This window comes from Zootoca vivipara, chromosome 9 (genome assembly GCF_965207765.1).
Source record: "Zootoca vivipara chromosome 9, rZooViv2.hap1.1, whole genome shotgun sequence".
NCBI lineage: Eukaryota > Metazoa > Chordata > Lepidosauria > Squamata > Lacertidae > Zootoca > Zootoca vivipara.
The window spans coordinates 70,373,668-70,386,692 of NC_142592.1; the positions used below are offsets into that span (position 1 = coordinate 70,373,668).

A 13,025-nucleotide genomic window follows, 5' to 3' on the forward strand; every position below is an offset into this window, starting at 1 on the left:
ATACAACTAACTCAAAAAGATCTTTAAAATCTCCTTCCCAAAAAAACCCAGAAGCCTTTTTGTTTTGTGATTCTATGATTCTATCATTCAAATTGTCCTTTTGGAAGGTCCCATGGGCTGGGTATATAATTCAAGGAGATATTTTGCTTTGTAAATGTAAGGTTGTTCCGTACAGTTCTGTTGATGGTTTCAGTTTCCTTCTGCCAATTTTTTAAAAAACAAACAAACAAACCCACCAACCTACCTCTGCCCATGATTTCACGTGTGTGTGTTCAGGAACCTGCTTTTGCCTGGATTAATCTCTCTCGCTTCCTGGTTCTCTTCTCAGAGTTGACCTTGATTCAGTCCATGGAAGGCAGCAATCAGACGCTGGTGGTGACCGAATTCATCTTCCTGGGTTTCTCTGGGGTCCACAAAGGACAGTCCTTCCTCTTCCTCCTCTTCCTGGCCATCTACCTCTTCACCCTGGTGGGAAATGGGGTGATCTTCACTCTGATCCAGCTGGATCCACGCCTCCACAGCCCCATGTACTTTTTCCTCAGCCATTTATCCTGCTTGGACGTCTGCTACTCATCCGTCACCATCCCCAAGATCCTGGTAAACCTCTGGCGCCAGAGACACACCATTTCCTGCAAGCAGTGCATGGCCCAGATGTTCTTCCTGATGACCTTTGCAGGGACTGAGTGCGCCCTGCTAGCCGCCATGGCCTACGACCGCTATGCCGCCATTTGCCAACCCTTGCGCTACGCTCACCTGATGAGCAGGAGGGTGTGTGTCCCTCTGGCTACCACTTCTTGGATCTGGGGCCTCCTGGACTCTGCCATTCACACTGCATTGGCTACCAACTTGACCTTCTGCGGGGCCAACCAGATCCACCACATCTTCTGCGATGTCCCACCACTGCTGAAAATCGCCTGCAGCGACACCTACGTCAACGAGATGGCCCTTCATGCGGCAAGCATTTTCGTGGGGATCAGCCCTTTCCTCCTGGTGGCCATCTCGTATAGCTTCATTCTGTCGGCCATCCTTCGGATCCGCTCTAATACCGGCAGGCACAAGGCCTTCTCCACTTGCACAGCCCACCTAGTGGTGGTCATCATCTACTTTGGGATGGCCAACGTGAACTACAACCGCCCGAGCGCAGGCTACTCCTTGGAGATAGACACCCTGGTCTCCACACTCTACTGCATCGTCACCCCCATGCTGAACCCCCTCATCTACAGCCTCCGCAACAAGGAGGTGAAGGAAGCCCTGAGGAAGGTTCTGGGGCGGCAGAAGAAGGGATATAATTCACCTCACTAACAAGTGGTGTGGAAATCAGACCACTAGATAATCATTTGAAATGTACATTAGCAGCATCGCTCCTTATTCTCTCAGGAGGGTCTCTTTGCCCATCTGTTCCAAGGTGCTCTGCGCATTGTACAAAGTGCAAAATATTGACACGCAGGTATCATGAAAATCACTTCCTCGGATACACTGAAAATTTGCAAAGATTGCAAGAAGACTTCAACAAGTTATTAAAATAGGTTTGCCCTTTTAAAATCAGCTTTTCTGGCAGCTGTCTTGCTTTATTTGCAGTTTGCGGTTACACGTGTTTTTGTACATCTTTGTTCTTGCAGCCAGAACAAAATACGAACCAAGCAAATCCCCCCCCCATCCTTATCCTTAGTTACTTGCACACTTTAACTGATAACTAAAGCAGATTTGACTATATGTTCTGCGTTGTACACCAATGTATAAGCTCCAGACAAGACTCTCTATTTTCTGTTTACTGTTAGGTATGTATAAGCTCCTAATCAGTACCCTTCCCATCCCCATCCAGACCTTTTGTTTGTTTATAGCATAATTCTGTATTATATGATATTATTTTTAAAAATTAAATGCCTTTAGTATTTTGCAAGCTATCCTGTACGGTTATTTTGATACTCTGTATCTTTTAAAAGCATTATTAAAAACACACAATTTCCCCTAAAATGTTCCTCATTTTTTGTATGTTATTTTTATCCATGCTTTACCCTAGTTCAGACATTTTTTCTACACGTTATTTGGCTGAAGATTTGCATTGCAAGGTTTGGAGATGTGCAAATTGAAAAGGCAGGCTGTGCTTTGATTCCCGTATTGTTTCAGAAAGTGTGAATTAAATGGAGATTGGATTGATTTTCTCTTCCCCACCCCCCACCCTAACCAAGAGCCTGGTTTGAACACTGATTCCCCAACTCCCTGGGTCCCCACCCTTCACTCACGACTCCAAACTTCTCTGCCAATTAAAAGAAAAACCCAGGGGGGAGAGAGAGAGACATCTTTTTCTGGACTCCTTGATTTTTCTTTCTCCTGATGCAAATGTGTGTTCTTCAGGGGCAGCTCAAGCACTCAGTATAAACCTTATTCCCTGCCAGAGTTGGACCCACACAATACAAGCAGGGTGCATCTTAGTTTTAGGGCATGCGATTGATGCTTGCAGAGCTGGGGGCCTTTCTTTGGGAAGAACTCCTGCCTGACTCTCCTCACTCGGTGACCTGGAAGAAGCATCAGCATCTAAAATTGACTTTCTCCACATCTTTCCAAAGGCAACAGGTGCCACAGCCATTATCCATGCAGCAGGAAGGTGCCAGGTGAGAAATAAAGGCATCCGTGAAGTAGCCCTCAGACCCAGGAAATGTTTCATTTGCAATGGGGGTGGGATAGGAATTGCTCGTCTACACACACCAGTCTGATTGAAACCAGGAAAAAAATTTAATTGGCCATTGTCTAACATCATGCCAGAGATTTAAACCAGAAATCATGCTGGGAAATGGGGAAATAATCCAGACTGGCTGGTTTAAAACTGAGCACAAAATGATTCATTTTTCCATGCAGGAAAGCTTTGAAATGCTCACAGTGCTAAGCAATATGCTTGGGCTGGATTTGCTCTGTCCAGAGGAGGGATGAGCAAATCTCCTAATTTCAGTTTCGCTCCATTTCTCGTTTCGCCACTCTTAAGTTCATTTCTCTACATTTTAACAGCACTTTGGAATCTTTGTTAAGTCCTCATGAAAATTCACCAGCATTTTAGTGCAAAGCTCTCCTAGTACAGTATATACACGAGTGTTTGTTGTTGCAATTTAGCAATGCGATTTCCCCTAGTATAATGCATTGTTCCATGTGTTACTTGACCAGAGAACTGCATTGCAAAATTCAGGGAAGAGTGAATTTCAAAGGGTGGCTGTTTCAGAAACTTGGAAACTGTGCAAATGAGGTAGGTTTGCCATTAAATGCAAATCTAATACACTCCCCATCCCCAACCCAGAGTGATTTTATGCATCAGCCTTATTTATTTATTGCCTGTGGATTCAGGACCATTGCTTGCCACTCTTCACCCCTCCAAAATAACTGCTTCTCACGGTGGGTTTGGCTACTTGGAGATGCTGTGATTCCCCTACATTAAAAAGCTTTCAATGGGGCTTGGAGAGATATGGGGAGGAGGGAAAGTCTATCAATGGCTATTAGCCACAGTAGCTAGACTTTAGCCAGAGGTCACGTGGCCCTGAGGAATATCTGTTTTGGAGGGCTATTGCTCATGTGCTCTGATGGTCAACTTCTCTGGCAGAATCTGAGGACCACTTTGTGAAAGGGGAAGGTTTGCAATTTGTAGATTGCACATATTTTCTACTGATAATTCTCTTCAATTCTGCAGAAATCTGCAACTTGAAAGAGAAAAAACCTCTCGTAATACGTATTTAACTACGTGCATAACACATCAGGAACAATTGGCCAAGATTTACTTCTTTTGTTGTTTAGTCGTGTCCGACTCTTTGTGACCCCATGGACCAGAGCACGCCAGGCACTCCTGTCTTCCACTGCCTCCCGCAGTTTGGTCAGACTCATGTTGGTGGCTTCGAGAATACTGTCCAACCATCTCGTCCTCTGTCGTCCCCTTCTCCTTGTGCCCTCCATCTTTCCCAACATCAGGGTCTTTTCCAGGGAGTCTTCTCTTCTCATGAGGTGGCCAAAGTCTTGGAGCCTCAGCTTCAGGATCTGTCCTTCCAGTCAGGGCCGGTGCTAGGGTTTTTTGCACCCTAGGCGAGATCACCTTCTGGCGCCCCCCCCCCCGACCAATCATATTTCAAACACAGATGTATTATAGGAAGAATGAAAAGCACAGAGTTTGAAATTGTTTATTTTTAAAAAATTGTGAAAACAAGTCAGAAATCACTTTCAAAAATGTTAAATGTGATGCTGAAATTTACGTCTCTTTAATGTTTCAATTTCAAGCAAATCAAAATCTTATTTTACGTGCCTTTTCCTTTGCAAATTTTGTTAACAGTTCCTTCAGGTCAAGTGCTGATGCTTCAGCATGTTCGACTGATATAGTTGCCAAACCAACTACTGTATATACGCGAGTATAAGCCGACCCGAATATAAGCCGAGGCACCTCAAAAAACTGGAAAACGTATTGACCCGAGTATAAGCCGAGGGTGGGAAATGCAGCAGCTACTGTGTAAATTTCAAAAATAGGTTAAATGGTAGGTTAAATGTTTTTGAATATTTATTTCAAAGAAAAACAGTAAACTAGCTTAGTTAAATATTGCCAATTTGTGGTTTCAGTGTGGGCAAAAATCGGGAACAATCTGTGTTTTGTGCTTGCAGGAAAAGATTGTTAAGAGGTTTAAGGTGGATAGAAGCTTTTAGGTTTGTGGGAGCTTATAACCATCAATTCTGTGTGGATGTCTATCTGGACATTTGGATATCTTATATGTTCAAATTATGATGGCTATATTGATGGTTACTATATTCTCAGAGTGAGCTGGTGGGTGCGTTTTCTTTTCACTATTGTTTTGTTTTCTCTGTGTTCCTTCCTTTGTTAATTTGACAAGGTGCCCCATGATATTCTTGTAAAGAAGCTGGCAAAATGCGGGCTAGACAATGCTACCATTCAGTGGATTTGTAACTGGCTGGGTGACCGAACCCAAAGGGTGCTCATCAATGGCTCCTCCTCATCCTGGAGAGTAGTGACTAGTGGGGTGCCACAGGGTTCAGTCTTGGGCCCAGTCTTGTTCAACATCTTTATCAATGACTTGGATGATGGGCTTGAGGGCATCCTGAGCAAGTTTGCAGATGACACCAAATTGGGAGGGGTGGCTAATACCCCAGAGGACAGGATCACACTTCAAAATGACCTTAACAGATTAGACAACTGGGCCAAAGCAAACAAGATGAATTTTAACAAGGAGAAATGTAAAGTACTACACTTGGGCAAAAAAAAATGAAAGGCACAAATACAGGATGGGTGAAACCTGGCTTGAGAGCAGTACATGTGAAAAGGATCTAGGAGTCTTGGTAGACCACAAACTTGACATGAGTCAACAGTGTGATGCAGCAGCTAAAAAAGCCAATGCAATTCTGGGCTGCATCAATAGGAGTATAGCATCTAGATCAAGGGAAGTAATAGTACCACTGTATTCTGCTCTGCTCAGACCTCACCTGGAATACTGTGTCCAGTTCTGGGCACCACAGTTCAAGAAGGATACTGACAAGCTGGAACGTGTCCAGAAGAGGGCAACCAAAATGGTCAAAGGCCTTGAAACGATGCCTTATGAGGAACGGCTTAGGGAGCTGGGTATGTTTAGCCTGGAGAAGAGAATGTTAAGGGGTGATATGATAGCCATGTTCAAATATATCAAAGGATGTCATATGGAGGGTGAAAGGTTGTTTTCTGCTGCTCCAGAGAAGCGGACACGGAGCAACGGATTCAAACTACAAGAAAGAAGCTTCCACCTAAACATTAGGAAGAACTTCCTGACAGTAAGAGCTGTTTGACAGTGGAATTTGCTGCCAAGGAGTGTGGTGGAGTCTCCTTCTTTGAAGGTCTTTAAGCAGAGGCTTGACAGGCATATGTCAAGAATGCTTTGATGGTGTTTCCTGCTCGGCAGGGGGTTGGACTGGATGGCCCTTGTGGTCTCTTCCAACTCTATGATTCTATGATTATTCCTAAGTGCATAAATGGATCCGGTAGATATTATCTTCCATCATACTGTTCTGTTCCAAAAATGAATCCCCCATCAGGGTCTGTGATCCGGTAAGAAAAACAAAATGGTGTTTTGGGGGGCCAAATGATAGCTACTGCTCTGTTTTTATTCTTTGAACAGGCTGAAAACACTTCTCTTAATTTTGAACTTTCAAGAAAAATACTACTCTCCATTCCTTATTTGAGACTCTTGTAGCATTTGATATTGCAGCTCCCCCCCTTTTTGAGTAATGCACTAAACTTATTTCTTTTCATGCAAGAATTTAATCCCTTAGTGTTCATTGATACAATTTTTATTTTATTCATTGCCTACATCCCAATAAGATTTTGTACAGGAAAATAAATAAATATATGTATAGATATTTATTTTCCTATGGACAAGTATTCCTTTGCATCAAAAAATTTTAAAAAATGAAAGAGAAAAAGAGAACAAAAACAAACAAGACCAAAAATAAAGTCAAAGGGAAGGTCTTGATGATTCTTAACAATTTGCATCCAGGAAAGGACAATGAGTTATAAATTGAGAACAGCATTTATATTATTGGCGTGGATGGGTAAGGATCAATGATCTCATTAGATAGTAAAATTCATGTTAAATTGCTGTTTTAGGGTTGTTGTTTTTAAAGTCTGGAACAGATTAATCCGTTTTGCATTACTTTCCATGGGAAAGTGTACCTTAGCTTTCGAACGCTTTGCTTTTGGAACGGACTTCCAGAACGGATTAAGTTTGAGAACCAAGGGACCACTGTACCAGGAGGTAAGTCCAGAAGAACTTGGCTTTATTCATTCTGATCTTAAATGGAATACCTGATCAGCTTTTTTCCTCTGTATGGCATCTTTTCCTTTTACATGCATGGCTTGTGGGATTTTCCTTTGAACGGCATGCGCTGAGTTGATACACTGGGCTGCTTCAATCCCTACCTCACACGCTTGCTCTAGTTCCAGAAATCCCTCGAGTTGCTGTTATAGAAATCCATTATATTATAGAAATCTGTTATTTTTAAAGGTGCGGCAACTAGAAGTATCCAAAAGTACTCCCAAGTGTGGTTTGATGGAAGGAAAATAAATGTAGATGTGCCCAATCCTTCTGACCACGCTGCTCCTGATTTAATCCTCTCTCTGAAGAAGTCCTTTTCTCCTCCACAGAGGTAAGTTTGTGGGAGGGTATCCCAGCTATAAAACAACCCCCCCAAAATAAAATGAAAACAACCAGGAAGAGATCAAAAGAATATAATTTTATTTTTAAGATAGAATATGAACTAATACAGAAGAGAGCGTTTTGTTATGGTTCCCTGCATTGGACTAAATGACCCACAGAATTCCTTCCAACTCAACTATTTGATGAGTTTAAAAAAAACACTATTTGGTGAGTTTATGGGGTTAAAGGTTAAGCAGACAACATCCTCCCTAAAGAAACCGATGTGTCTTCCAGATCAATGGGAACCCCTCTCCAAGTAGGGAATAGAGAGCAAGGATCGGACTCATCTGCCTATTTTTATATCTTAAATTCTACCAGCACCAGTTTATTTGTGTCAACTTAACTCATGACAATGGGACCCAGGTGGCGCTGTGGGTTAAACCACAGAGTCTAGGGCTTGCTGATCAGAAGGTCGGCGGTTCGAATCCCTGCGACGGGGTGAGCTCCCGTTGCTCGGTCCCAGCTCCTGCCAATCTAGCAGTTCGAAAGCACGTCAAAGTGCAAGTAGATAAATAGGGACCGCTTCGGCGGGAAGGTAAACGGCGTTTCCGTGCGCTGCTCTGGTTCGCCAGAAGCAGCTTTGTCATGCTGGCCACATGACCCGGAAGCTGTCTGCGGACAAACGCCGGCTCCCTCGGCCTATAGAGCGAGATGAGCAGTGCAACCCCAGAGTTGGACACGACTGGACCTGATGGTCAGGGGCCCCTTTACCTTTACCTTAACTTATGACAAAATGCTTCGCCATTTCATCAGTTGCACACCCCTGAAAGTCGAATATGCCCACGCCTGCGGCAGTAACACATCCTCTGTGCGGGTTTTTGTACACATAAATCATAAAATGAATTTATAGATGTGCTCTTGTTAAGAGTATGAAAATGATGAATGCAGAGAGATCTTTAGAGACAAAAATACCAGCATCCCATGCGCATATCTGCATTCCCTGCCCACATTAATCTTCCTTCCTTCCTTCCTTCCTTCCTTCCTTCCTTCCTTCCTTCCTTCCTTCCTTCCTTCCTTCCTGGTTCTACGCTCAGAACTGACCTCAACCGAGCCCATGGAAGGCAGGAATCAGACGCTACTAGTGACCGAATTCGTCTTCCTGGGTTTCTCTGGGGTCCACAAGGGACAGTCCTTCCTCTTCCTCCTCTTTCTGACCATCTACGTCTTCACCCTGGTGGGAAATGGGGTGATCTTCACCCTGATCCAACTGGATTCACGCCTCCACAGCCCCATGTACTTTTTCCTCAGCCACTTATCCTGCTTGGACGTCTGCTACTCATCCGTCACCATCCCCAAGATTCTGGCAAACTTCTGGCGCCAGAGACACACCATTTCCTACAACCAGTGCATGGTCCAGATGTTCCTCCTGATGACCTTTGCAGGGACTGAGTGCGCCCTGCTAGCCGCTATGGCCTACGACCGCTATGCCGCCATTTGTCAACCCTTGCGCTATGCTCACCTGATGAGCAGGAGGGTGTGTGTCCCTCTGGCTACCACTTCTTGGATCTGGGGCCTCCTGGACTCTGTTATTCACACTGCGCTCTCCACCAACCTGACCTTCTGTGGGGCCAACCAGATCCGCCACATCTTCTGCGATGTCCCTCCTCTTCTGCAAATTGCTTGCAGCGACACCTACGTCAACGAGATGGCCCTTCATGTAGCAAGTGTGTTTGTCAGCCTGGGAACTTTCCTCCTGGTGGTCGTCTCGTATATCTTCATTCTGTCGGCCATCCTTCGGATCCGCTCTAACACCGGCAGGCGAAAAGCCTTCTCCACTTGCGCTGCCCACATAGTTGTGGTCATCATCTATTTTGGGATGGCCAATGTGAACTACAACCGCCCGAGCGCAGGCTACTCTTTGGAAGTCGACACCGTGATCTCTACTCTCTATTGTATCGTCATCCCCATGTTGAATCCTGTCATCTACAGCCTCCGCAACAAGGAGGTGAAGGAAGCCTTGAGGAAGGTTCTGGGGGGCTTGAAGAAGGGCTCTGATCTCCCTCACTAACAGGGTCTCCTGCCTTTGGCGAAATTTCCCTTGGGAAATAATAATAATAATAATAATAATAATAATAATAATAATAATAATAATAAATAATTTATACCCTGCCCACCTGACTGGGTTACCCCAGCCACTCGGGCCACTTCCAAAATATGTAAACATTAAAAAGCATCAAGCATTAAAAACAGTTGTCCTTGTTGTGTCCTCTTTTTTCAGCTTCGTCCCCGGATGTAAAAATTTCCCATTCTTCCACAGTTAAGTTCTTTTAATTTCAGGGATCCACATTTCCACATCTTTTTCTGTTTTCTTTATTTTGTTAAGTCTTCCCAAAAAATTCATCAGCCTCTCAGTGCGAAGTTCTCCTAACACACACATTTTTGTATGCAATCTTGCATGACATAGTCATTCTTTTAAAGGCTATTTCCCCTTAAAATGCGACCCTTTCTCCATATTTTACCTTCGCCCATATAGTTCTGTAAATATGACTTGGCTGGATATCTGCCCCGTATGACCTGGAGAAGTACAAATTTGAAATGCTGGCTGCGTTTTGATTTCCGTACTGGTTGTTGTTGTGTTTTGTTTTGTTTTTTGGCAGATTGAATTTTGCAGATTGAGTTGATTTCCTCTGCTCCTCCTCCCTAAGATCCTCATTTGAACATTGCTATTCCCTGATCCCCTCGAGATCTACTCTGTACCCTTGGCACCAGCATTTTCTATCAGGGGAAAAACCGTGGGGAAAGAGATGTTTTTTCCTGCACGCCCTGATATTCCTTCCCTCTTCAGGGGCTGCTGAAACACGTAATAAAAGCTCTCTTCCCTGCTGGAGTTTGGGCCACAAGATGCAGGCAGAACTATGCCCAATTTTAGGGCGTGTGGTGACACCTAAAGGACAAGGAGGGTCAGCTAGAAACTGGAACCGTTCCTTGGGCTGAGGATGAGCCCCAGCCTGGTCTATCCCTTGTTCTGACAGGAGGAAAGGTGGAGACTCTGCTACTCACCCCCCCACCCTTCTCTGGCCTCCGGATCCTCCTACCAGGTTTCCCTCACTGGGGGACATGGAAGAAATATCAGCATCTGAAACCAAGAATCTCTACATCCTTTCAAGCCCAGCAGCAACCGCAGCAACCAGCTGAGTTCCACAGGTCAGAAGTTGCCAGGTGAGGAGCAGAGAAATAAAAGGGCCCGGAAAGTCACCTCTAAACCCAGGAAAGGCTGCATTTGCAATGGGGATAGGGAGCCATCACTCACCTGCACGCACCACTTCGTTTAAAACCATGCAAATGTCACATCCGCCACTGCGTAATATTGGGTACGTTGGTTAAAACATGAGGGGAAATGAAGGAATCGTCTGGGCTGGCTGATTGACAGCTGGTCACAAAGCTGTTCGATGTTCCATGCAAGACAACAAAGCTTTGACATGATCACATTGTCAAGCAATTTGCATCAGTTGACTTCATTCTGTCCAGTGTAAGGATTGGGTGATGTTTCAGTTTTTATTTCTCTCCATTTCCCCCTTTTCCGCTCTTAAGTTCAGTTCTCCACATCAGTTCGGGAATTTTATTTCATTTCCCCAAGTGCTCACAAAAATTCATCAGCATTTTAGTACCCAGCAGATTGCAATTTTAGTCAATATGCAGATATTTGCATCTCCATTTCCTTTAAAATAATGCATGCGTTTGAAGTAATATATCTACGGTATTTACGCACACATTCAGTCACTGTAGATGCATCCTGGCAGCCGTTTCCTCAATGGGGCACTGTATTGCAAAATTTGTGGAAGTGCAAATTTTGAAGGGTGCTTCTCCCCCCCCCCCCGGCCCCAGTGTTTCAGAAAGTGCAGATTAGTTAGCTCTGGTTTTAAATGTGAACTGAATCTAATGCACTCCACCATCCCTAGTTCAGAGCGATTTTATGCATCAGACTTATTCATTGGCTGTAAATTCAGGACAGACATTCCCCCGCCCACCAAAAAGTAGTGTGGCTCATAGTGCAGAAAATATTAAAGGGTTTAGCTGCCTCAACATATCATTTTAAAAAATCCTTTCAGTAGCACCTTAGAGACCAACTAAATTTGTCATTGGTATGAGCTTTCGTGTGGTATCTGAAGAAGTGTGCATGCACACAAAAGCTCATACCAATAACAAACTTTGTTGTTGTTTTGTCGTGTCCGACTCTTTGTGACCCCATGGACCAGAGCACGCCAGGCACTCCTGTCTTGCACTGCCTCCCGCAGTTTGGTCAAACTCATGTTCGTAGCTTCGAGAACACTGTCCAACCACCTTGTCCTCTGACGTCCCCTTCTCCTAGTGCCCTCCATCTTTCCCAACATCAGGGTCTTTTCCAGGGAGTCTTCTCTTCTCATGAGGTGGCCAAAGTACTGGAGCCTCAGCTTCAGGATCTGTCCTTCCAGTGAGTGCTCAGGGCTGATTTCCTTCAGAATGGATAGGTTTGATCTTCTTGACCAACTTAGTTGGTCTCTAAAGTGCTATTGGAAGGAAATTTTTTATTTTGTTTTGACTACGGCAAACCAGCATGGCTACCTACCTGTAACTCAACATATCATGGTAGCCTTGTCATAACCAGCTTTTAAATGCAGAAAGGGAACTTAAGCATGGGTGTACCCAGCATGGGGCAGGGGGTGCAGCTGCCCCCCCTAGAAGACCAAACTACGGGCCCGACTAGGGAAGCAAATACCCTGCGCAGGCGCCTCACTTGTTGACACGGGAGGGGAGAGGGGGAGGAAATGCTGCTGGTGCACGCTGCTGGTGCCCACCCTGCCTACATTTGCACCAATTCCCGCCCACTAAAGCCTTCGCGCCTCCCAATAGAAAGCCCTGCCGGGCGGCAACCTCTCCTACCTGAGGCAACCTCTCCTACCTGGCAAGCGAAGGAGACGCAGCTCCCTGCATTCGTCGCAGCCGCTGCCGCGCTCTGCCTCCCGGTAGGCTGCACTGCGATCGTCGGCGCCTCGGGCTGGGAATCGCCCCCTTCCCCCCTCCGCACCCCCCTACCCCCCCTGAGTTAGGAGTTGCTACTGAGATTCCTCCTGGGCCGGGAGAGGAAGTGCACCGAAAGGAGCCAGTTCAGCCTCGGTGGGCAGAAGCCCGCAAAGGAGGAGTGGGGGGCGGCGCCCGAAGGCGGTGGTTGTGGCTGCTGCAAGGAAGCTGCGTGGGGGCGTTTGCGCCGGATTGCCGGCGGCGGGAGTAGCCCAGCGGCAGTGACCCTTCCTCGCCGCCCCCACCCCCAGCAATAGGAAAGGAGCTGCCTTGGGGAGCGGCACAGCTCTCCGCTCCCCCTGAGTGCATTGCCCTCTCCGGGCATTGGCTGCTGTTTCCTTCTTTGCAATGCGCCCCCCCAGCCGCTCTCCCTTGCTGCCCCTGCCAAGAGAGGGGCGTTGAGGGCGGGGGAGCCGCTGCCGCCGCCGTACAGTTGCAGCTGGGGAGGGCTCGCTCTCTCACCTGCGCTGCGCCACCCCACCTTTCCCATCTTTTGCTCCCTTGCGATGGGGAGGCGGCGGTGGCAGCTTCTTCTTCTTCTTTGTGGGTCTCAGCTTGGCGGGGGGTCCCCAGTATCCTCCCAGGCCACGGGGGGATGGCCCCCCAGAACTAGCAGACCTCTGAGCTCCTTCCCCATCCCAGATATATAGGGTGGGAACTGGCAAGGCTTCGGGGGGACCTGGAGGAGGGAAAGCGGGGCCCAAAGGGTTTTTCAGGGGGATGGCTAGCCGTAAATGGATGGGAGCGGTGTTTTCAGAGCAGGGCCGTCTTAAGCATACCTGGCGCCCTGGCACCGTGGTGTGACGGATCCCTCTGGTGCCCCCA

At 46.3% G+C, this 13,025-nt stretch overlaps 2 protein-coding genes across 2 annotated transcripts; both read left to right on the top strand.

The window, feature by feature from the left end:
• The first annotated feature begins 336 nt into the window (after positions 1-336).
• Positions 337-1,302, top strand: LOC118091556 (olfactory receptor 5V1-like). Its single transcript, XM_035128643.3, has one exon. The coding sequence runs from the start codon at positions 349-351 to the stop codon at positions 1,300-1,302; it is 954 nt and encodes a 317-aa protein (XP_034984534.3). The 5' UTR covers positions 337-348.
• A 6,933-nt stretch (positions 1,303-8,235) lies between these two features.
• On the top strand, positions 8,236-9,210 carry LOC118091555 (olfactory receptor 5T7-like). The gene has a single exon (XM_035128642.3). The coding sequence runs from the start codon at positions 8,257-8,259 to the stop codon at positions 9,208-9,210; it is 954 nt and encodes a 317-aa protein (XP_034984533.3). The 5' UTR covers positions 8,236-8,256.
• The last annotated feature ends 3,815 nt before the right edge of the window (positions 9,211-13,025 follow it).